This window comes from Sapajus apella, unplaced genomic scaffold (assembly GCF_009761245.1).
Source record: "Sapajus apella isolate SASKATOON/1434 unplaced genomic scaffold, GSC_monkey_1.0 scaffold6, whole genome shotgun sequence".
Classification (NCBI taxonomy): domain Eukaryota; kingdom Metazoa; phylum Chordata; class Mammalia; order Primates; family Cebidae; genus Sapajus; species Sapajus apella.
In genome coordinates, this window is record NW_022436946.1 from 15,048,248 (window position 1) to 15,071,179 (window position 22,932).

The window sequence follows — 22,932 nt, forward strand, 5'->3', positions numbered from 1 at the left end:
TATTTTATGGATGAGGAAACTTGGCATAGAGAAAAGCTGAATGATTCACTTGAGGTCATGCGGTTGGCAAGGCCTGGCTTCAGACTCAGGTTGTATTGCAGCAGAGTCCATGTCTTACCTACTAACCTAACTGGCTAGTGAATTGGAGGCATTTGGTGTGGAATTGTTGTTGGGATTCTCCTGTGATAGCATGAAAAATATGCATGTAACCTTATCGGTACTTCATTCCGTTGGTAATTACCTCAGAGGCTTTCAAAAATCTTTGTGGAATGAGTCTGAGAGTCTTTGATCATACATTGGTGAAGTTGGTCTCTGTGATTCATTCATGACCAAGAAGCTCTGACTTCTTTCTATTTATAATCACAAATCTTAGTGCGATAAAATTAAGGTATAATTTTCATGAAACTAGTGTTTTTTGCATGAAACATGGAAATTGATGAGCCATGGCCATTCATGTGAGAAAACAAAAGTATTTATGTCGGGGGTTCTCAGTGTGTTTATGGGAGTTGGAAGGAAGAGATGGATCTTGAAGGGTAAATTGGAGCCATGTTGCAAAAGACTAAATGTACAAGTAGATTTTTCTGTACAGAGCTACAGAGTATATTTGAGCAGGTAAGATGATGAAAACCCTAGTGAACAGAAGTAGAACATAATTTGAGAAGCTGGAGATAGAAAGCAGAGACACCATATCAGTCACTACAGGCAGGAGCCATTCTTATTATAAAAATAATATATAGTCATTGTAGCATAGAAGTATATAAAGTTTGAATTGAAAGTCAACTCCTCTCTTTCCCACTATCACCCCCTAGAAGTAATCACTTAGTGATATAGGACCATTGCTAATTATATTGCAGGGTTTTTTTCTACTTCATCTGTCATAGCTATCTTTTCATACATGTAGGTCTTCTATATGTGTAGCATACTATTCCATTGTTTAGATATATCATAGTCATTCCCTTATGTACATCTACAATTTTTTGTCATTACCTGTGGTACTGCAGTGAACAATCTCATTCATATATTTTTGTACGTTAGTGTTAATGTTTCTGTAGACCGTATTCTCAGAAGTATGGTGTACATAGCAACGTTTGTTTTTCCCTTTCCTCTGCCATACCTTTGACTTGTGATTATTGACCTGGTTCATTTATTGCTCACCTCTTTTTCTGATTTTTTTTTTTTTTTTTGAGACTGAGTTTCGCACTTGTTGCCCAGGCTGGAGTACAATCTTGCGATCTCAGCTCACTGCAACCTCCGCCTCCTGGGTTCAAGCGATTCTCCTGCCTCAGCCTCCAAAGTAGCTGGGATTATAGGTACATGCCACCATGACTGGCTAATTTTTGTATTTTTTGTTAGAGATGGAGTTTTACCATGTTGGCCAGCCTGGTCTCGACCTCCTGACCTCCCCACCTGCCTTGGCCTTCCAAAATGCTGGGATTACAGGTATAAGCCACCATGCCCAGCCAGGAATTCTTTATTGTATATATTGACTAATCCCTTGCATGTATTTTCCCCACATATTGTATGCTTACTTGTATCTTTAATCAGGGATAATCTTTTTTTTTTTATTCGGGAGGCTGAGGCAGGAGAATCACTTGAACCGAGAACCTTTTTTAAAGAGACAATGTCTCACTCTGTTGTTCAGGCTAGAGTTCATTGGCACAATCATAGCTCGCAGCAGCCTCAAACTCCTGGGCTCAATCAATCCTCCCATGTCAGCCTCTTGAGTAACTAGGACTACAGGTGCATGCCACTACACACAGCTAATTAAAAATTTCTTGTGTGTGTGGAGACAGGGTCTTGCTTTTTGCATAGGCTGGTTTTGAACTCCTAGCCTTAAGTTATCCTCCCATCTTGGCCTTCCAAAGTGCTGGGATTGTAGCCATGAGCCACCACACCTGATCAGGCGGAAATTTTTGTAACAGCTTTGTACATCTGTCTTACCTGAAGTAATTATACATATTTTTTTGTTTTTCTCTTTGCTTTATGTTCATATTATTAATCAATAAGGAATTTACATGTGATATACTACATATATATGAGAGGACTTTTTCTCCAAATGAATTGCCAGTGTTCCCAGTATAATGTGTTGAATAACTCATCCTTTCCTATTGATTTGAAACACTTCTGCATATACTGAACTTCTATTTATAACTACATATAATATATAAATTTCTATATATTTTTCCATATACTTAATCCCTGTTAATTCCTCCATATAACATTCATGTAAATATACTTCTTCTAATTGGATTATTTGCAGATGCCCTATTCTAATTCATTGAATTAGATATCTGGTATCTTGACAATCTGGTAGTTCACCTCCCCCATCATTATTCTTAGTTTATTTTATTGGTCATTCTTTCACATTTACTCTTCCAGATGACCTTCAGCATCAAGTTGGCATTTTCCCCCCCAAATAGTCCCACTGGATTTGTTCTACCAGAACATTTTTAATTTGTTTTGTACCCTTGACATTTATCTGCATGACATTTAAGCAAATCAAAAACACAGGGTTCAAGCCAAGGTAAGGTACTTTGTGATACTATTTATCTATGACTAGATACATATTTATTGTACTTCTTGATCCTATTATCACCTAAAATCATTGTAAAACTAAAAGTGGTGGCCAGGCGTGGTGGCTCATGCCTGTAATCCCAGCACTTTGGGAGGCCAAGTTAGGTGGATCATGAGGTCAGGGTTTGAGAACAGCCTGGCCAACGTAGTGAAACCCTGTCTCTACTAAAAATACAAAAATGAGCCAGGTGTGGTGGTGCATACCTGTAATCCCTGCTACTCAGGAGGCTGAGGCAGGAGAATCTCTTGAACTTAGAGGCGGAGAGTCATAGTGAGCTGAGATCATGTCATTGCACTCTAGCCTGGGCGACAAATGAGACTCCGTCTCAAAAACAAAAAACAAACAAACAAAAAAAACCCGAAAGAAGTTAATGGGTGCAGAAATATCCAGTAAACCCAAAAAATGTCAGTGAACATGTACTGATAACAAACTTCAGCAATTACTTTTAAGAGTTTTCTTCCAGGGATATTATAGAAACAAAATAATTTTATAGAATAAAAGTCTGCTTTTTAAATTTTGTTTGAGAATTTCTTAAATGCTTTTATGTATGTAATATGTATTATATCATTGTGAGGTAGGTGGTACATTTTTCGGGTGGGGTAAACTCAGTCTCTGAAATAGCTGATGACTAGGTCAAGGCTCAAGTTCTGTGAATTGTTTGAAGAACCAAACCTTCGATTTCTAGCCATAGTAGACTATTAGGATTGGTTGTCCTTGTGTGTAGATTGTATGTGTAAATGTAAATAGGATCCTAGAGCCAAAGCTTAGGGAATACCTTATTAATGGCTTGGAAAAAGTAAGGAATTCTAGAATGATGAGACACAGCAGCATATTTTATGGAGAAATCATCATCACATATAAATTTCTATGGTTTTTCTGTTCCATAATCTTAATTTTACCTTCCTCATTTCCAGACAATTTTACTAATTATCCTTCCTAAGAATATTTAATACTACTACTGTTTTACTTTCTACTTATTAAATGAGGAAAGGAGTCCATGAACATAAATCTACAAAAGATCTTTTTTTTTTTTAAAAAAAGCTGTTTTTTAAAACTTCAATTATATAGTCTTTAAAAGTTTATTGGTGAGTGCCCACATTTTGAATTTTTGCCCCACTGACCCCTTTGTATTCCTTTTCTCATATTGTTTTTGTCTCCTCTTTATTATGTTTCAGTCAAGTCAAATTTCATTTCATTTATTAAGCCTTCTGCAATTACTCAGGTATATATTTTGAATTTCTCTTGCTTATTAGCTCTATAGCTCAGCTCAACACCTTCTATGACTTGTCTCTCAGAATAGTGTAGAACATACTTTTTGACAATAGTACCATGTAATTCATATCTTTTTTTTTTTTTAATTTAACTATGTCACAAGCCACAGTTGTATGGCCTCTGGCAGATGAGCCTGTCTGAACCACAGTTTCTCTAAAGAAATGTAGGAGTAATTATACCTATTCTGCATGGTTATGTAAAGGTAAAAGATTATGTAAAGCACCTGGCTGAAGAGCATATGAGAGTGCCAAGTTGGCTTTCTAGAATTTGTATCTCAACTTTGGGAGGTAGCTGGTATTAAATGCAAGGAGTGAGTAAAGAGAGTAAACTGAGGAGGTTATTGCTGTCTAAGATAACTTGTAAAGACAATAGAGGTCACCTTGTAGTTTCACAATTTAAAGTCTTAGGGATTAATCATTAAACTGTATTTTATTGGTGGCTTATTCTGGGCAGAGCACTGTGTCATATGCTGTGGACTGTGTGAATGTGTATAAGGCACTTCCTGCCCCCTGACAGCTAGTATTCTGTTAATGAGAGTGCTTAAAGACCACAGGAATGAATCAGAAGAGCATAAATTGGGGACATGCAAGCTGAGGGTTTTGTTAAATTCAGCGAGTCTGTATCAGTTGTGTGATATGAGAGAGATCTGGCTTTGCGTCCTTCACAAATATACATTGAAAAAAAACCCTTCAGGACAAGAGACCTACATCATTTCATGTTCAAGAGAAAACCTAGACTCTATTTAGATCTTAGCCTCAGGAAGGAACCAGGAGAGTCCTGGGGAAAGCAGCTTCTCAAGGGGTAAACACTAGTGACAGAGGACGCAGTTTCTAATTATGCTTTGCTGCAGAGATAGCTGGGGTATGAGAGGGGTCAAATGGACACGCTGCAGGGTAATTTGGTTTAAGTGCGAGCTCTGCCACTAAGGTGAAGCCACTTATTTGTCCTTTGTTTCTTCATCTATAAGATTAGACTTGATCAGTTGAGTAGCCCTTCAGCTGTGTAGCTATTATTTCTATCTGAATAAAAAAATATACCTAATAGGTGATCAGTTCTTCTCTATTCTAGAGACTGGACACTAATCATGAATATATGAGTTTTCAGAATGCGTATCTTTTGGGTGACCATGATTTGGTGGGTGGGTCTTGTGAGGCTTGGGGGAGGACATTGATAATCTTTCTTTGGAATAATGCATTTTACTTTTATCTCACAGTGGGCTAGTTGATTTAAAGGACATCTTAGTGATTTAATTCACTTCACTATGTGAAGTGGAAATTTTAAGTACTTCATAGAAGAGTTTAGAGGAAACTGAAGCTAGTGAAATTAGATGAACTGCTTAAGCCATAACATAACAGCTAATTTAGTGGTAGGGCAGGGACCAGAATGGAAGCTTCCTTCTTTTTCATCCAGTACTCATTTCTTACTGTCATATTTTGGGACTTACTGAAAACTTATTGTTCAATTTCTTGGGATTGTTAAACGGTGAATGAATTTCCAGTTGTTTGGGGAAGATGGGAGAACACAGTAAACATTTTACATTTTCAAAAATATGATGGATTTGAATAATTATATATATGTATCTCTTATTGATCTGTGACTGGCTATTTTAGTTATGAGTTCCTTTCTGACCTCTGTCAGTAGAGTTTGCGTGCCTTCCAGAATGGTGCTAGTCATGAGGGGGACTCTTAATGTGATTGGGTAGGTGGAAGTATATCACCTTGCCGTTAAGAACAGCTCAGTGGATAATTTACTGGATGTACATGTTTGTCCTAGACTGTGGATAACATCATTAATTTAAATTAATGTATTTCCAAAATAGCCTTAGCCAATGGTTATCTCTCAGAGGAAGGATTCTAGAGTTGGACTTATTGATCTACTTGAAATAGCATGTAAAATTTTATATGTATGGTATATTTTTTGATGAAGAATGCCCCATAGTTTTTACTAGCTTTTAAAAGGGGTACCTGCCTGAAAGTAAAAATTTAAGAACCACTACTTTAATGGGGAGGCATTCAAATCCATATCAGACTTCCCTCTCCCCTACTTTCACTTAAATAACCACATTTTTTAAATGTTACATCACAAGTTTGATGTTCTATAGAAAAACATCACAAAAAAGAAAAGTAATATATTTATTGCATCCCTAGAAATATTACAGGATCACATTGTGATTTTTTTGTGGCTTAGGGACCTTTTATGCCATTGTATGACCCACCTACTTTTTTAAAAGTCAAAATTTCAGTATTTCAGTGTACTAAATGTGTTAAGTGAGACAATAAATTTTTTATGTGCAAAATGGTTGGAAGATATTAAGATGAACTGTAGTGGGAAGTTGGAATTAGTATGGTTAAGGCTCTATGTTTTTTTCCCAAGCTTCTTTTCTTCTTATGATAGAGGCCAGAATCCCCCATGCCACTTTTCCTTGTTTTAATCAATCAGGATGTCTTCCCCTTCCTCTCCCTCTCTCTCTCTCTCTCTCTCTCTCTCTCTCTCTCTCTCTCTCTCTCTCTCTCTCTCACACACACACACACACACACACACAAACACACACACCCTATCATCGTCATCATCATAATGCTCTTAAGTATCCTCCTTCCTTATCTCCTCTTTGCTGTAACTCCAGTTCCTGCTTTTTCATGCAAAGGCAATCCTTCTGTAATTCTCAATCTCTTTTCCTAGTGTTTTTTTTTCCTACTTCTTGCTTTACTTCATTTATAAACCTCAGGCTCTGGAATATAACTTTGTTTTCTTTCCTTCTTCCCATCATTATTCTTTCATCAGTTTCTCTCTTGATTTCTATTCTTTTGAAGTTGTCTTTAGCGGACCCAGCCTTCTGTGAGTCCTTGCTACTGTCATCTAGTGAACAGCCTCACGGTCACTTATTCTTCCTCATCGGAGACTTTGGCAGCTGGCTTACTCTTTTCTTCTCCCCCTAAGCTCTTCATGATCACAGCTTATTGATCCACGTGTGTGGAAAAACACCAAGTCCGACACTGGCTTTTCAGTTCTTTGACTACCTTATTTCCAGTGAGCTTCACCTCTCATCAGGAATTTAAAGATTTCTTCTCTTTCCTTACTTACAGACCCCTCTACTTTCTCCTAGTGCATCAGGACTCTTCCTTTGTCATTTTATTTATCTTTAAAAATCAGCTTAGATTTCACTACTTGTAATTTCAATGCCATATCATTTCTTCTTATACCTGTGTGATACATCCTTAACTCTTAAGGAAGCAGTTAATGTCTTCTCTGTGCCTTTTCGTGAATGGCTAAACATTGCTAGAGAAAGTCACACAAAAGCAGATTAATTCCGCTATAAATTCATTATCACAGATCTTAATTGGGACCTCAATACTGTCCAGCAATTCCTCTAATTTTTAAAATGTTCAGCTTACTCTCCTTTTGCACAGCAGTTATTGAAAACCTTATTTACTTCACAAATCTTTTTACTTTCCTTGGGTGATCCTAGAGCATAACTAGGTGCTGTATTACGGAGAAAACAGAAGTCATCTATTAGGAATTTTCATTTTCCAGTTCCTAAACATGCAAACCTGCCTTCTATTGCAATAAAAGAGTGTTTCTCCTGTCTCAGTTTCTACCTGTACTTTGGATTCCATCTCATTCTACCTTCTCAGAAACGCTAAAATATTGATGATCTCATATCTTCATAATGTATTCAACTAAATCTCCATTTAATCTTTTCCATCAGCTTGATCCCATATCGCCCTTCTACTGCTATTCTGCCATATTATTCCCTTTCCAGACAAACTTTTGAAAGAATCATTTTCATACATATGCAATCCGTAAAGCCCTTGGGGTCAGATTAGTTTTAGAATTTGGAATATTTTGTGTTTAGAAAAACATTACCATGTACATACCATCTGTAGTATAATAGCCCCAGTGAATTGTGGAGCAGTTCCCTGTAATTAGGCACATTGCTATTTCTGCCCTGAGGTGTGTGGCTTGTCAGTTTAAGTAGGATCAATAAGTGCTTTAGATAAATAGCCTTATGTCATCCATATCAGATTTTGCTTCCAAGGGAGTTATTAAAATAACAAGACCCAAAACTTTAATATTTCAGTGCTTTTGGATTTTGAAATTACAGATGAGAAGTAGTGAACATACCTTCATTTTCTCACCTTATATTTTTTAACCTAGTTTGGCCTTTACTTTTCCCACTATTTTCAGCTGCTCTTGCTAACTCTACCAATGACTTTTATCAAAAATGATCATGTCACCGGTGAATGTTTTTGGTCTTCATTCAGTTGACTGGCCCAGAGCCCCAGATCCTGGTGACGCCAACTCCGTCAAACACTCTCTTCCCTTAGCTTCCTTGGTACCACCCTCCCTGGCTCTCCTTCACCTTTTTGTAGGCACATTGTCCACTATCTTGGCATCAAATGCTAGAGTTCTTTCAAGGCTTCCGAGGACCACTTCTCTTCTTACTCTGTGCTCTCTCCCTTGGTGCTCTTGCTTGTGTCTATGTGTTCAATTACTGGTTATGTGCTGATGCAGCTCAGACCTCTCCTTTGAGGTTGACCAACATGTTCAACTGCCTGTTTGACCTTCATCGTCATTTGGAAATCTCAACTATTAGGTCCAAATTCCTAATATGTCTCAATCTCAAAATTCTCCCATCCCTAAACTGTTTATTTTCAGATGTCCCTTTACTTCATCCTCTCTTCTCTCTTCCCACTTCCCCTCACTTTTGCTTATCTCATTTTGGTAACTTCCGTCTTTGTTAGAATAAGCATTAGGATCTTTGGTATGGCCTAAAGGTCCTGCACTGGCTGGCCCTGTCCATCTCTCCAGCTTCATGTAGCTCCCCTTCTGCTCTCATTCCCTCTGAAGAACTGTGCTTCCTCCTACAAAAGGGCATTAGACAAGCTTCTCTTTCTGCTTGGAATGCTCCTCCTTTCTGTACTAGTTATTATAATTTCGATTAATTTTCCCCATCATAGCACCATTTCTCACTTTCCTAGAGAAGTTCTGTAAGTCATTTGCCCTATTATCAAATGTTATGGCATACCATATATGGATTCTTTATAACACTAATAACAGATTTAATTGTACTTAAAAAAAAAATCATTTAGTATGTTTTCCCCACTAGAATGTAATCTCTCTTAAAGCAAGTGTTATGTCTGTTCTTCACCATCAGATTTCCAGCATAGTGCCTGGTACATAGTAGGCAAATAGCAAATACTTTAAATGATTTTTATACATTAACTTATCTTTTCTTAATTGTTTGTGGTTTCTGTATATGTATTTACCAATGTAGCTCACGTAGTTTCCATAGTTTTATGTGGATCCAATCCTGATGGCATTCTTTCTGAAAATTATAAAGATAAATTTTTAAAAGTAGAATGAATGATGTAAGGATCAAATGCAAAAAAAAATAAATTTGAGCTAGCTCATAATTTATTTTCCTCCTTGTTTTTTTTTTTAAGAGATGGCATCTTGCTTTGTCATCCAGGCTGGAGTGCAGTGGTGTGATTGTAGCTCACTACAACCTTAAACTCCTGGGCCCAAACCACCTTCCACCTTAGCCTCTCAAGTAGCTGGGACTATAGGCACTTGCCACCATGCCTGGCTAATTCCCCCATGTTCTTAATTTGTTTTTTCTACATTAACCTCTTTCCCCAGGTTCTTTGTAGATATCAGTATTTTAGTATAGTGTTGTGTGCAAGTAAAATATATACAATATTCCAGCGTAATTCAGCAGACTCTCAACTTGTTCATCAGTTCATAAATCTCACAGGATTAAAAATAGTTTAGCCATCTGCTAACTGACCAAACAATTTTAGTATTGTGAAAGGGCGTGGTAGGAAAGGGAGATATAGGGTCTAGGTATAATGTCAGAACAAGGCTCAGTGTAGAAACTACCTTCTGACCTCTTCATACTGAAACTTAACAGTCAGTTCAAAATTAGGAAGAGATTTCGTGGAGGTTAAGCATAGGAGAGTCCTGGCAATAGGGGATTTCCTAGATTAAAGTGACAGAATTTCTTTCAGCATTAATATCTCACTAAATTTTTTTAGAGAAGAGATAGTATGTTTATAAAGACATGAATTCTGTGAAAATTATAAACTATAATTTAAAATAATATGTAATAGATTTCTGTATATTACTAAAGAAATTAATTGGCCTTTTATATTTTACTCCTTAATTAGGAAAACCAGTAGCTTCCCAGTCATCGCGAAGTGAATCTGAAATTGTGCCGAAAGTTGCTATAATGACTGTATCTGGAAAGAAGCAAACTATGGGATTTGAAGTGCCTGGGTAAGACTTTGAGTACCTCCCTCACCCCCACCCCCATGTATACCGCCAGCCTCACGTATTGTCTCCTATTAGTCTGTGAGAAAGAGACTCAATTTTGCATAATGTGTCATTTGCATTGAAGTATCATATATCCTCAGTATAACATAGTACAAAGAGACAAAAGGAGAAATTAGGCTTGATTTTGGCCTTATGTATGTGTATTACTTATCCTACCTCACTGTCAATTTTCTCACATAAGTATTTTATAGCTGCTTTAACATAAAAAAAAACTGATTTAGTGAAACCTAGCACTGTGAGATAGGGAATTCTTATACCACTAGGTGGCACGGGTAACCAGACTTCAGAGTTAGTCAGCAAATCATGGAATCATTAGTTAAATTTTTTAATGACTGAAATGTTTTTAAACTCTTTTGAATTTTCATATTGAATGAATTGATCATTGTGGCAAAGACAGATGATATGAAACACACCTGGAATTTCAAATATCTTGTGAAAATGGAAATCACCATACCTTGTAGCTTATGTTTGTTATTTTCACAGTCTCTAGAGTCCTTCCAGGAGTTCTTAAAGACAAGGGAAATGAGTTGCTTTGAAGCCATTAATTGTTAAGTTCCAAAATTTTTCAGAATTTTCAATTGTTCAATAAAGCTCTTACTTATATGCATTTTGTCTGCCAAATTGATAAACATTGTTATCAAATATAAACAATAGGTTTTTACTATAAACAATAGATTTTTATATACTTTTTTTTTCCTTTTTTTCTCCCTTTTCCAAAATTATATTTTTTAAGAAACACAAACTCAGGAGCCTTATTTTTTTCCCTTACAATATTCTTTTATCTAAATTAGTGAGGTATCATGGGTTTTGGTTGGGAAGAATGTTAATCATCACCTAGTTCAATTTTTGGATTTTATAGGTTTCAAAGTCAGTGAAGGAAAGGACACCTTCTCTAAGACATAGTAGGCATTCAGTATACATTAATTGAATGATTGGATGAATGAAAAATTTAATTTTTATCATGAGTAACTTTAGCTTGTTAAAATAATTTAGAATTCTGATTCAGTCTCAAAAATCTTCATGTATGTCTTTTTTCCTTGTGAATTAGGATTGGGTTATCAAAATCATAATTGCCCTTTTTGTCCTTATTCTTGAGTGCCATTTAATTCTATTATGGGATTTTTCCATCGAGGGAGAGAGGAAATACATAGAATACACAATTTATTATTCTAAGGATGTTATATTCTTTCAAGGAAAGAATAAGTTAAGCTGGATAGTCTTGTTTCTCCTTTACATATCTGAGTTCCTCACTAGATTGTAATCTTTTGGGAGTGGTAGTTAGCTTTTTCATTTCTATGTCATTTTCTTTTTAACATCATTCCCAGTATATGTTGTAGTTTTTAGTAAATCAAGTGTTTGTTGAATTAATTAATTAAAGCTCCACTGTCAAAAATGTTTATGAACTGTAGTCATTTAGAGATATCTCCCCTAAGTGAGATAGTAAAAAGGTTCATAAGTTTATCATGTTGGAAGGATGAGTTGGGGTAAAACTATATTTTAGTACTAATTCTACTCCAGTAATACATTTGGTGCCATTTTTACAAAATATCCCCTTTATACCATTGATTTTGATAGGATGGATTATATGGCCAAGGCTGTGGGCAATAGATTTTGAATTTTAGTTATATTTTAAGATATTTTCTTGTTACCTTCATTTTTTGGTACACAGTTTTTCTCTTGGGATCTTCCACATCTGTATTTGTGTGGTTTGAGTCTAGCTACTTATCATTTCCACCTTAACAGACTCTAGCTACTTAGCAGAGATTATTTTTGGTCTGGAGTATAAAGAATTATGAAGAAACAGTTTTCTGGCCTTCTGACATTATAGAACATCAGTCGAGTTGGTTTAAAATGCTTTTTTCCTATCTGCCTTCTGTAGAGTAACTTCTGAAGAAAACGATCATAGTTTCCACACACCTCAAAAGGGACCGCCCAGTGAAGATGTCAGCATTGCTTCTTCTGATGTTCTTGAGACTGCTTCTAAATCTGCTAATCCACCCCACATGATTCAAGCATCAGAAGAGCAGAGTTCAGCCCCAGCGTCAATGAAAAAGTCTGGCAAGCTGAGACAGCAAATAGATGTGAAGGTGGAACTGGAGAAGCGGCAAGGAGGGAAGCAGCTCCTCAACTTAGTGGTCATTGGTAATGCCCTTTGTCCCTCTGGATCGCCAGCCTCCATGCCTTAGCCTGCCCACTGTTTTGTGGCCGCATGGAAATTCTGAGTTTCTCCATAGGTGGAATGGACAGAAAGCGAGGAGGCACGTACTCATAATGCTTTCTAGTCACCTGAGGAGAGAGAATGCCAAGTTACTGAAGAAGTCATTACACTTGGTTGTGGGATTTTTCGTTTTGTGAACATTTTGAAATTGGCATGTCTTGTTGACAATTTTAATTTCCAAAAATCTGAGAAACTTACCCCCTCTGTAAAGAGACATGCTCTTTTTTTTCTATTTAGATGTTTTAACTGTCATTTGATAAATACTGATATTATTACTGTAAACCACTGACATGAAATATTGAGGTATACATTTATGCAGTGCCTCAATGTGAACGTCTGGAAATGTACCTGGTATTAATCCTGAATCAATTTTCTTTAGGTCATGTTGATGCTGGGAAAAGTACTCTGATGGGCCATATGCTTTATCTTCTGGGTAATGTAAACAAAAGAACTATGCATAAGTATGAACAGGAGTCTAAAAAGGCTGGCAAAGCTTCGTTTGCATATGCGTGGGTCTTGGATGAGACTGGCGAAGAAAGGGAAAGGTAGTCACTATATTTCACAATTTTCAGTTTGAAGTTATACAGTCTTATTTAAAATAAGTGTGTAATATGTCTCGAATTTGTAAAACATATGAAATACTTTAGAGACTATTTTTAGAAAATAGCTTTTAAATATTGGGGAAATATTTTGATTTTTTTGCTGTAATCTACATACTGTTTTTATTCCTGAACTTTATGGAAATAGATTAAAGAATGTTTATCAGAAACAAAGTAAAACGAAAGCCATGCAGAAAATAAAAACAGTAAAAATCGTAAGCTAATTATTCTGTGGGATAAGTTTCAGTTGTCACTTCCTTAAGTATATGTTAAATTGTCTTGATTTTGAATTAAAATTATGAGTAAGACTTTTAATTTCATGTCAGCTTACAAAGGAAATGTAACTGTAGTAAAACCTCTTTTGTCTAGAATCTAAGTAACCAGCAAATTCAGATTACTAAACAGTTCATTTTTATACTTTATATATTCTGTTTTTATGAGACAGTCAGCAAACAAGTAATTCTGCAGCTAGAATCCAGTCAGTTACTTCTCTTTCTCTGTTACTGTGTTGAGTGCTAATTTTGGGGAGATTCTAATAGGAATATGCAGCTACTAATATACTCTGGCCAAAGAATAGTATTTCTTTTGAAGTATTTTTAGAGCAACAGTATATATCATTGTTAGGGTGGGAGAGCCAAAGGACACCTTGATAATGTCTTGGCAGATATATCAACTGTGTCAAAATAATAACTCTTTACAAATCAAGTCCTGTGAAAGTCTTAAATTAACGATGAGATTAAACTGTGTTCCCTGATGTCTTCAGTCTGATTTTCGGAGAATATATCTGAATTTTCATGCCTTTTTAATGTGTATTTTCTTGCAGTCTTGGATAGTCTCCATTAAAATATATAAAATAATGTTCTGTAAAGCAGGTCACAGTATTCCTTACCTCTTCTGGTAAACCGGAATTTGTATCATAATGTTTTCTCTTTCTTTGGGGGTATCTTTAATTCTATATAGTATCACGGACCTGTTTTCTAGCCTAGTAAGAAAAATTAGCTGGACAGTTGCCAATTATGGAAAACAATGGAATTGTATATGATACAATATTAGAAGCCTAAATAATTTTCACCTGTCAGTTTAACAAGCACATTATTAAAGTATGTAGCTTTTTAGTTTTCTTTGCATTATCTAATAAGTAGGTAAAGACATTGAGAACAGTATAATTTAAGTTAGAATGAGTCACTTGAATTTACCTAGTATCTTAGTTGAGCTGGCAAGTGAACTAATGATCGATTTGGTCAGTCATTTTAGCTTTTTGGATAATGTATCTATTGATTGGTTTTCATATTTTTGCTGCTGGTAGTTCTTTATTGCTCAGCATGATATAGGTTTTAGAATATTTCCTCATTCCATAGATAGCAGATTCTTTCAGGCATATACTGGGAGTTTTGGTTCACCACCACATGTTCCTTAATAGCATTTACAAAATGTAATATGTTGCTTATCCCACCGTGTTAAATATTTGTAAATCCCCTGTTCTCAGATACTGAAGAACAGAAATGAGTAAATTTCATATCCTTTGGGTTGCAATGACATTACATATCCTTAGGGTTACAAATTGAAATCAGAGCTGGGTCAGCAGAGTATACTTAGGTCAGTCTACAGAGGATCTCAGAATAAGTCTTAGTTCACCATTATTCTGGAGGTGCCTGTGGTCCTTGGATTATTGGGAATTATTAAAGAGAATTAAGCATCACTTTGTCAAACTTGGATGGCCTATGCTTTCAGGTTAAACTCAAATGTCTTGACTAAGGAGACCCACAGTTACTTTATTGCTAGAACAAACCTATAGTTTGTTATTCTAATTGTTGTATTCTTTCAGTAGTAAAAGGGAGTGTTGTTATTCATTACTTTGGATGATTTGGGGGCAGACTATTGCCTGCGTGATTTCCCCAGCTAGATTTCTGAGGCCTAGAATGACTGAGTGTGCCTGTAGACCTTCCTTAGGTCTTCTTATACAGGCTGAGCATCCCTAATCTGAAAATCTGAAATTCAAAAAGCTCAAAAATCTGAAACTTTTTGAGTGCTGACATGACATCACAAGTGGAACATTCTACATCTGATCTCATATGACAGGTCACACAAAATGACTGAAAATGTTTCATAAGATTCCCTTCAGGCTATGTGTATAATGTGCATATGAAACATAAATGAATTTTGTGTTTAGACTTGGGTCCCATCCCTGAGATATCTCATTACGTATATGCAAATATTCCAAATCCAAACAAATGTGAAATTTGAAAAACTTCTAATCCCAAGCATTTCACTGATCTGAATCTATATTTCTTGTGGCTGAAAAAAGGCACTGTGTTGGTCTCCAAGAAGAATTAAATAGGATAAAAAGCAGTCTGCTGTTCATGTCTCTCCGTTTCTTAAAAATTAAGCATCTGCTTTGATATCTCATGTTTTCTAAATATGTAACATACTGACCAGCCTTGCAAATGAAAGTTTTAGAAGCTCATTTCCATAACTAGTAAAGCGTAGGCATAGAATATGAAGAAAATTACCTCCTGGTAATGGTAATTTTTCATTTATCTTTTCTCATGTGCAGTATTTTCCCCCCATTTAGAGTTGTCCCCATATATCTTTCTTTGTTCACAATTTACACTAAGGTAAGAGGGCATAACTATCATTTTTATTGAGCTCTTACTGCGACCACACTTTGTGTTAAAGCTATATGAATGACTTCTATGATACCAGACATTCCAGCTCTGATTGATAATTTAATTATTCAAAAATAATGGTCTATAAATAAAATTTCCATTTTTACTTAAGAATTTAGATGGCCATGTAGACTATTATTAATTTACTGTATAGCACTATTTACATAGTACATTCTAACCATTTTATGTTTTCTTTAAGGGGAGTAACTATGGATGTTGGTATGACCAAGTTTGAAACCACAACCAAAGTTATTACATTAATGGATGCTCCAGGCCATAAGGACTTCATTCCAAATATGATTACAGGAGCAGCCCAGGTAACTGATATTTTCTTCACGATAGTGTACTGATTGTACTTTATAAAATTTCCTGATGCTGAGGTTACAATTCTAGGATTTTAACTTTTAAAATATTTTAAAATGGAAAGTCTTAACCTTTATCAAGTTTGAACGAGAAAACAGCAATATTGTATTTTTCGTGATCTTTTTACCTGTACTTTGTAAAATCTTGTTAAATTTCTTACAAAGAAACAAAATGTATAAAAGCTATGAATTTCTTTATCGTAAAAGGAATGGTAAAGGACTTGAGGTATAGCTTCATATTTCCTTTATTGATAAGTTGGCATGAATATTTCAAAATCTGCCTTATGTCTTTCAATATATTCAAGTCCCATATCTTTTTAAAGAGCTTATTTATGCAGAAATAATGAAGCTTGGGTATTTTCACCCAGTGGTTTATTTACTTCCTATATAATATTAAAAAGCATTGCAATTTGTAAATTACATGATTCTTAAGAATGCTACAAAAAATCAAATATAATTTGCAGTCATGCATCCCTTAATGATAAGGATATGTTCTGAGAAGCGAGTTGTTAGGCAACTTCATCATTTGTGAACATATTAGTGTAATTTACACAAACCTGGATGGTAACATCTGTTATACACCTAGACTACATGGAGCCTGTAGCTTCAAGGCTACAAACATGTTTAACATATTACTGTATTGAATACTGTAAGCAGTTGTAACACAGTGGTAATTGTGTATCTAAATGGATCTAAGCATGTTATAGAAAAGGTACAGTAAAAATAGGACATAAAAGATAAAAGATGGTCCACCTGTATAGGGCATTTACCATGAATTGAGCTTGCGGGACTGGAAGTTGCTCTGGATGATTTGGTGGGTGAGTGAGTGGTGAGTGAATGTGAAGGCTTAGGGCATTACTGCACACTACTGTATACTTTACAAACACTGTACACTGAGGCGACACTAAATTTATTTAAGAATATATTTTTCTTTCATAATAAATTAACCTTAGCTTACTGAAGCTTTTTTTACTTTATAAACTTTAAAATTTTTAAACTTTCTGACTCTCTTTTAACACTTAGCTTAAAGCACAAACATATTGTACAGCTGTACGAAAATATTTTCTTTCTGTATAGCCTTAGCCCATAAGCTGTTTTAATTTTTTTTTTTTTTTTTTTTACTTTTTAAACTGTTTTTTTGTGAAAAACAAAGACACAAATATGCTCATTAGCCTAGGCCTACACAGGATCAGGATCATCAATATCACTGTCTTCCACCTCCACGTCTTGTCCCACTGGAAGGTCTTCAGGGGCAATAACGTGCACGAAGCTGCCATCTTCTATGATAACAATGCCTTCTTCTGGATACCTCTTGAAGGACCTGCTTGAGGCTGTTTTACAGTTAACTTATTTTTTAATAAATGCAAGGAATATATTTTAAAATAATTATAAATTGAAAAATAGTACATAAACCACTATCATAGTTATTATTGTTATAAACTACTGTACATAATTGCATATGCCATATTCTTTTATATAATTGGCAGCACAGATTTGTTTATACCAGTATCATCACAGATACATGAGTAATACATGGTGCTGTGACATTGTGGCAGCTACGACATCACTAGGCAATGGGGGTTTTTCAGCTCTATTACAATTTTAATGTGGGACTACCATCGTACGTGCGGTCCATGGTTCACCAAAACATCATTGTGCTGCACATCACAGTAACTCTAAATGATTAAAGCAATGAAAATAGCACTGCATATGTAGGGCATTGATTTCTTTCATAATGGATGATTACTGGAAAACAGGAAGAGTTAAAATAATTTGGTTCTGTAACACGGCAAAAGTGTGACTTCAAGCAGTTAACCATTTTCTGGGTTCCACTCATTAAAAGAGTAATTTTTTGAGGCAGGGTCTCACTCTGTAGCCCAGGCTGAAGTGCAGTGGCACAATCACCAATCCCTGCATCTGCAACCTCCCGGACTCAAGTGAGCCTGTCACCCTAGCCTCCTGAGTACCTGGGCCTGCAGGCCTGTGCCACCATGCCTGGCTAATTTTTAAATTTTTTGTAGAGACGGGATCTCACTGTATTGCCCAGGCTGGCCTTAAAATCCTGGGCTCAAGCAGTCCTCCCACCTCAGCCTCCCAAACTGTTGGGATTACAGGTGTGAGCCACTGTGCCCAGCCAAAAAGAGAATTTTAAGATAAACATTTGTCAACCAAAAAGGATACTGTATGAATATATTATAATATATACGAAGATAAATGAGAAATTATTTGATTCCATTTTAGAAAGTTGATTTGTAATTTTAGAATATTAATTCAAGATTCATGGACTGAATGTGATAAAAGATTGAAATAAAGTAATTATCACTGTTAATTGAGTATCAAATATGGGCCAGACACTATATTAGGTGTTATATGCATTTAGTTTAATATAATCTTTATAACAACTCTATGAAGTATATATTGTCACCATTTTAAATTAGTATGCAATCATCCCTCCATATGCATTGGTTCTGCATTTGTGGATTCAGTCAACTGTGGATAAAAATATTGGGGGGGGGGTGGTGGAATTCCACAAAGTTCCAAAAAGCAAAATTTGAATTTGCTGCATGCTGAATACTGTGTTGAATCTATGCAAGTGAAGTGAAGTGATGTGTAGGCATTATATTAGACATTGCACATCATCTAGAGATAATTTAAAGTGCGCGAGGGGAAGTGTATAGGCTATATGCAAAGACTACCCCTTTTGTATAAGGGACTTAAGCATTCATAGATTTTGGTATCTGTGGGGGTTGGAAGGTCTGGAACCAATCCCTCACTGTTACTGAAGGAAACTGTACTTCTCATTGCATTTACCAAAGAATACAGTATAGTTTTGATTTTTCTTTATATGTGTGTGTGTGTGTGTGTGTGTGTGTGTGTGTGTGTGTGTGTGTGTCTGCGAGTTGAATGCTGGCTATGTATCAAGCACTGTGATAGGCAGTCTGGGAATACAATGTCTACAAAGACTGATAGTTTAATGGGAGAGACAAACACCAGAACAAGCAGTTATAGTAAAAATGCTTTTGAATTCTAGGACCTTAGAGCCATAGTTATTATAAAGATTATTTATTCCAGGCCCAGGTGTGGAGGCTCATGCCTATAATCCCAACACTTTGGGAGGCTGAGGTGGGCAGATCACTTGAACCCAGGAGTTCAGGACCAGCCTGGGCGGCAAAACCTTATCTCTACTAACAATACAAAAAAGTTAGCTGGATGTGGTGGCAGGTGCCTGTAGTCTCACTTACTCAGGAAGCTGAGCTGGGGAAGTTGAGGCTGCAGTGAGCTGTGAGTGAAGGGAGTGAGACCCTGCCTCAAAAACAAAAATCATTTATTTCCAACTCTTTCTGGAATTATGGTAGGAAAGGATTTTAGAGATCATCTAATTGAATTCCATTATGTAACAAATAAAGAGACTCAAAGATGTTAAGTAACTTGCCCAGTGTGCAAAATATTGCAGTAGGCTTTGGGAACACGAAACATACAAAGCATCTCCCTCGCCTCAGGGAAATCACAGTGTGGAAGATGAGATGTGAAGATGAAAGGCTAACAGTTGCACTCCAGGAAGAACAGAGAAGATACACATTATGAGGAGAGATCACTTTATTCTGCTTGATCTTCAGAGGCTTCCTTGAAAATGTGTAGTAGGCATTTGGATTCCCAAAGACAAGAGCTATTGCCTAGAAATAACATTAATACAGAAATTGCCCAGTAATTTTTTTGGCGATCGTAATAGGAAGATTAGGTAGAACATTTGTGGCCTTAGGCATCTTAATACCAGTTCAATGAATTTCACATTTTAACCTAAGAAGGTAAATAGAGTTTTACAGTTATTATGAAAACCTAATGAGAAAAAGATTTTCAATTACTGAGACTAGGACTTGGAAGTTCAGGTCTGAATGTTTTATATAAACTATATTTATCCCTAGTGATTCTGTGAAGTAAGTACATTGATAACCCAGACAGGTTAGACAACTTGCCTGAGACGTGAGAGCAGTTACTGACTACAAGTATTCGTGAAAGAGCCAATTTTCAAATTGATTGCTTCCGTTTATACTCTTATCTAAGAATCCTTGATCAAAAGAGCTGGTTCTCATTGAGGAAATTAGTGTTCAGCTTTATAAAATATGAAGGATTGGAAGTGAAGACTGCACTTAAGAGTAGAGACAAAGCAGGAGTATTTAGGTACAAGTAAAAGGAAATGGGAATAGTGTAAACTGCCCCACCAGACCAAGTATATGGATGGTACTTCAATTTATTTATTTATTTTTATTTATTTTTTTTGAGAAGGAGTCTTGCTCTGTCTCCCAAGCTGGAGTGCAGTGGTGCGATCTTGGCCCACTGCAACCTCCACCTCCTGGGTTCAAGCAATTCTCCTGTCTCCTGAGAAGCTAGGACTACAGGTGCACGCCACCACGGCTGGCTAATTTTTGTATTTTTAGTAGAGACGGGGTTTCATCATATTGGTCAGGCTGGTCTCGAACTCCTGACCTCGTGATATGCCCGCCTCGGCCTCCCAAAGTGCTGGGATTATAGGCGTGAGCCCCCCAGCCCGGCCAGATACTTCACTTTAAATTGTAATGTTCTATTCTGAGAAAGTATCTGAGACATTCTTGACATATTTTATGACCATTTGTTTTCTTTATGGTGAGGATTATATATTACATGTGAAATTATTATTATTATTATTATTATTATTATTATTATTATTTGAGACAAAGTCTTGCTCTGTCACCAGGCGCCAGGCTGGAGTGCAGTTTTGTGATCTCAGCTCACTGCAACCTCCACCTCCCGGGTTCAAGCAATTCTCCTGCCTCAGCCTCCTAAGTAGCTGGGACTACAGGTGTGCACCACCACGCCCAGCTAATTTTTGTATTTTATTTTAGTAGAGATGGGTTTCACTGTGTTGGCTGGGATGATCTCGATCTCTTGACCTCGTGATCTGCCCGCCTTGGCCTCCCAAAGTGCTGGGATTACAGGCGTAAGCCACCGCACCCGGCTGAAATTCTTTAAAAACTGGACAGCACAGTCATTCCGGGAGCAACAAAAAAATAAGCTGTTGTGGACCCTGTTCTGACCAGAAAGCAGGAGAACTTAATGATGTGGATGGAATATAAGAGGACCCTGAGAGAAAGGGGTTATCGTTAACAGCCTCTAGATAGCTAGAGGGGAATGCCACGTGTAGTCACTGTTTCCTGGATTATGCAAAAGTGGATTTCTGTGACAAACAGGTACAACGCAAAAGCTGTAAAAGAGAAAATAAAAGAGTGTTCTTTAAAAAATGCCCCTGCGGTGCATTGACAGAAATAATTGATAAGAATGAAAAGGAGGAACACTTATGGTTGCACAAATTGTCTGTTGCACATTTTAAAAGGCTGGATCCACATGATGTGGCATCAACACAAAAGAATAGTGGGAACCTATAAAGTTGGTTTCAATAAGGCTAACAAAGAAAGTGAGCTAAGCTAAGGTTAGCTTGCTTCTTTTATAGCGTGTGTAATTTGAGTCTGAAAGAAATGTCTTTCTGATTCACAAGATGGTCCACAAAGGTTAGAAAACTTTGTTATACAAGGCTGTTTTTCAATAGCTGTAGAGGATGAATACACTGCTTTTTGATAATTCATTTATTTGCAGTTTTTCTTCATTCTAAATAATATTCTGATGAATATCTTTGTAAATCTATGCTTACTTCTCTGGGATATATTCCTAGAGGTAGAATTGATGGGAGGTAAAATATTCATAATTTTTAAGTTCTTGATACTTTTCATGAAAACGCCCCCTGGAAGGTTGTGCACCTACAGTCCTATCAGCAATATTTGAGAATGTCCTTCTTGCTTACAGCAAATAATTTTGTCTTTTAAACCTTTAACAACGGAGCAGAGGAATATGTCAATGTGTTTTTAATTTACTTTTTAAAAAGTTTTGGTTTCTACTGAATTTGAATTTTTTTCATGTGTGTTGACCATTTATATTTCTTTAGCAAATAGCTTGCGTGTATCCTTTAAAGCTATGTCTTCTTGTTTTCCGTTTTTTTGGGGTTTTTTTTGGTAAAGACTCTATAGAGATTATAACTTTTACCTTACATGTTACAAATATTTGTCCCTTTTTGTTTTTTGAGACAGTCTTGTTCTGTTGCCCAAGCTGGAGTGCAGTGGCGCCATCTTGGCTCACTGCAACCTCTGCCTCCCAGGTTCAAGTGATATTCATACCTTAGCTTCCCAAGTAGCTGGGACTACCAGTGTGTGCCACCACACGTGGCTAATTTTTGTATTTTTTGCAGAGATGGGGTTTTACAGTATTGGCTAGGCTGGTCTGAAACTCCTGACATCAGATGATCTGCCTGCCTTAGCCTCCCTCCAAAAGTGCTGGGATTACAAGTGTGAGCCACTGTGCCCAGCTGCTGTTTACTTATGTTTTTAATTTTGTTTGTTTTTCCACCATTGCTTAGATATTTTAATTGTTGTATAATCAAATATGGACATTTTTTCTTGTTCTTCATGTCATTACTTTTGGTGATTTTTTAATCCTAAAATTTAATCCATCTTTGGGAGTCTTTTGTTTGATTTGCTTTAGTGGCGGTAGTTAGAGTCTTCCTTAAAAAACCTGATTAACATAATTAATTGAATAATCTGTCCTTTAAATTAAAATGCTGAAATATTATTTCCGGTTTCAATTATTTTTCTTTTTTAGGCGGATGTAGCTGTTTTAGTTGTAGATGCCAGCAGGGGAGAGTTTGAAGCTGGATTTGAGACTGGAGGACAAACACGAGAGCATGGACTCTTGGTCCGTTCTCTGGGAGTGACGCAGCTTGCAGTTGCAGTTAATAAAATGGATCAGGTATTTAAGGACTTTGTGAGGATTTTTTAAAGATGCTAATTAAGATGTTATTCTGCTCATATGGATGACCTCAAAT

At 36.3% G+C, this 22,932-nt stretch overlaps 1 protein-coding gene across 1 annotated transcript in view; it reads left to right on the plus strand.

The window, feature by feature from the left end:
* Positions 1-22,932, plus strand: part of HBS1L (HBS1 like translational GTPase) — an 85,693-nt gene that overhangs the window by 41,191 nt on the left and 21,570 nt on the right. The window contains exons 5-9 of the mRNA XM_032274720.1: positions 10,015-10,123; positions 12,060-12,322; positions 12,778-12,943; positions 15,863-15,980; positions 22,710-22,856. Coding sequence (XP_032130611.1) covers positions 10,015-10,123; positions 12,060-12,322; positions 12,778-12,943; positions 15,863-15,980; positions 22,710-22,856 — 803 coding nt within the window. The remainder of the gene's footprint in view (positions 1-10,014; positions 10,124-12,059; positions 12,323-12,777; positions 12,944-15,862; positions 15,981-22,709; positions 22,857-22,932) is intronic.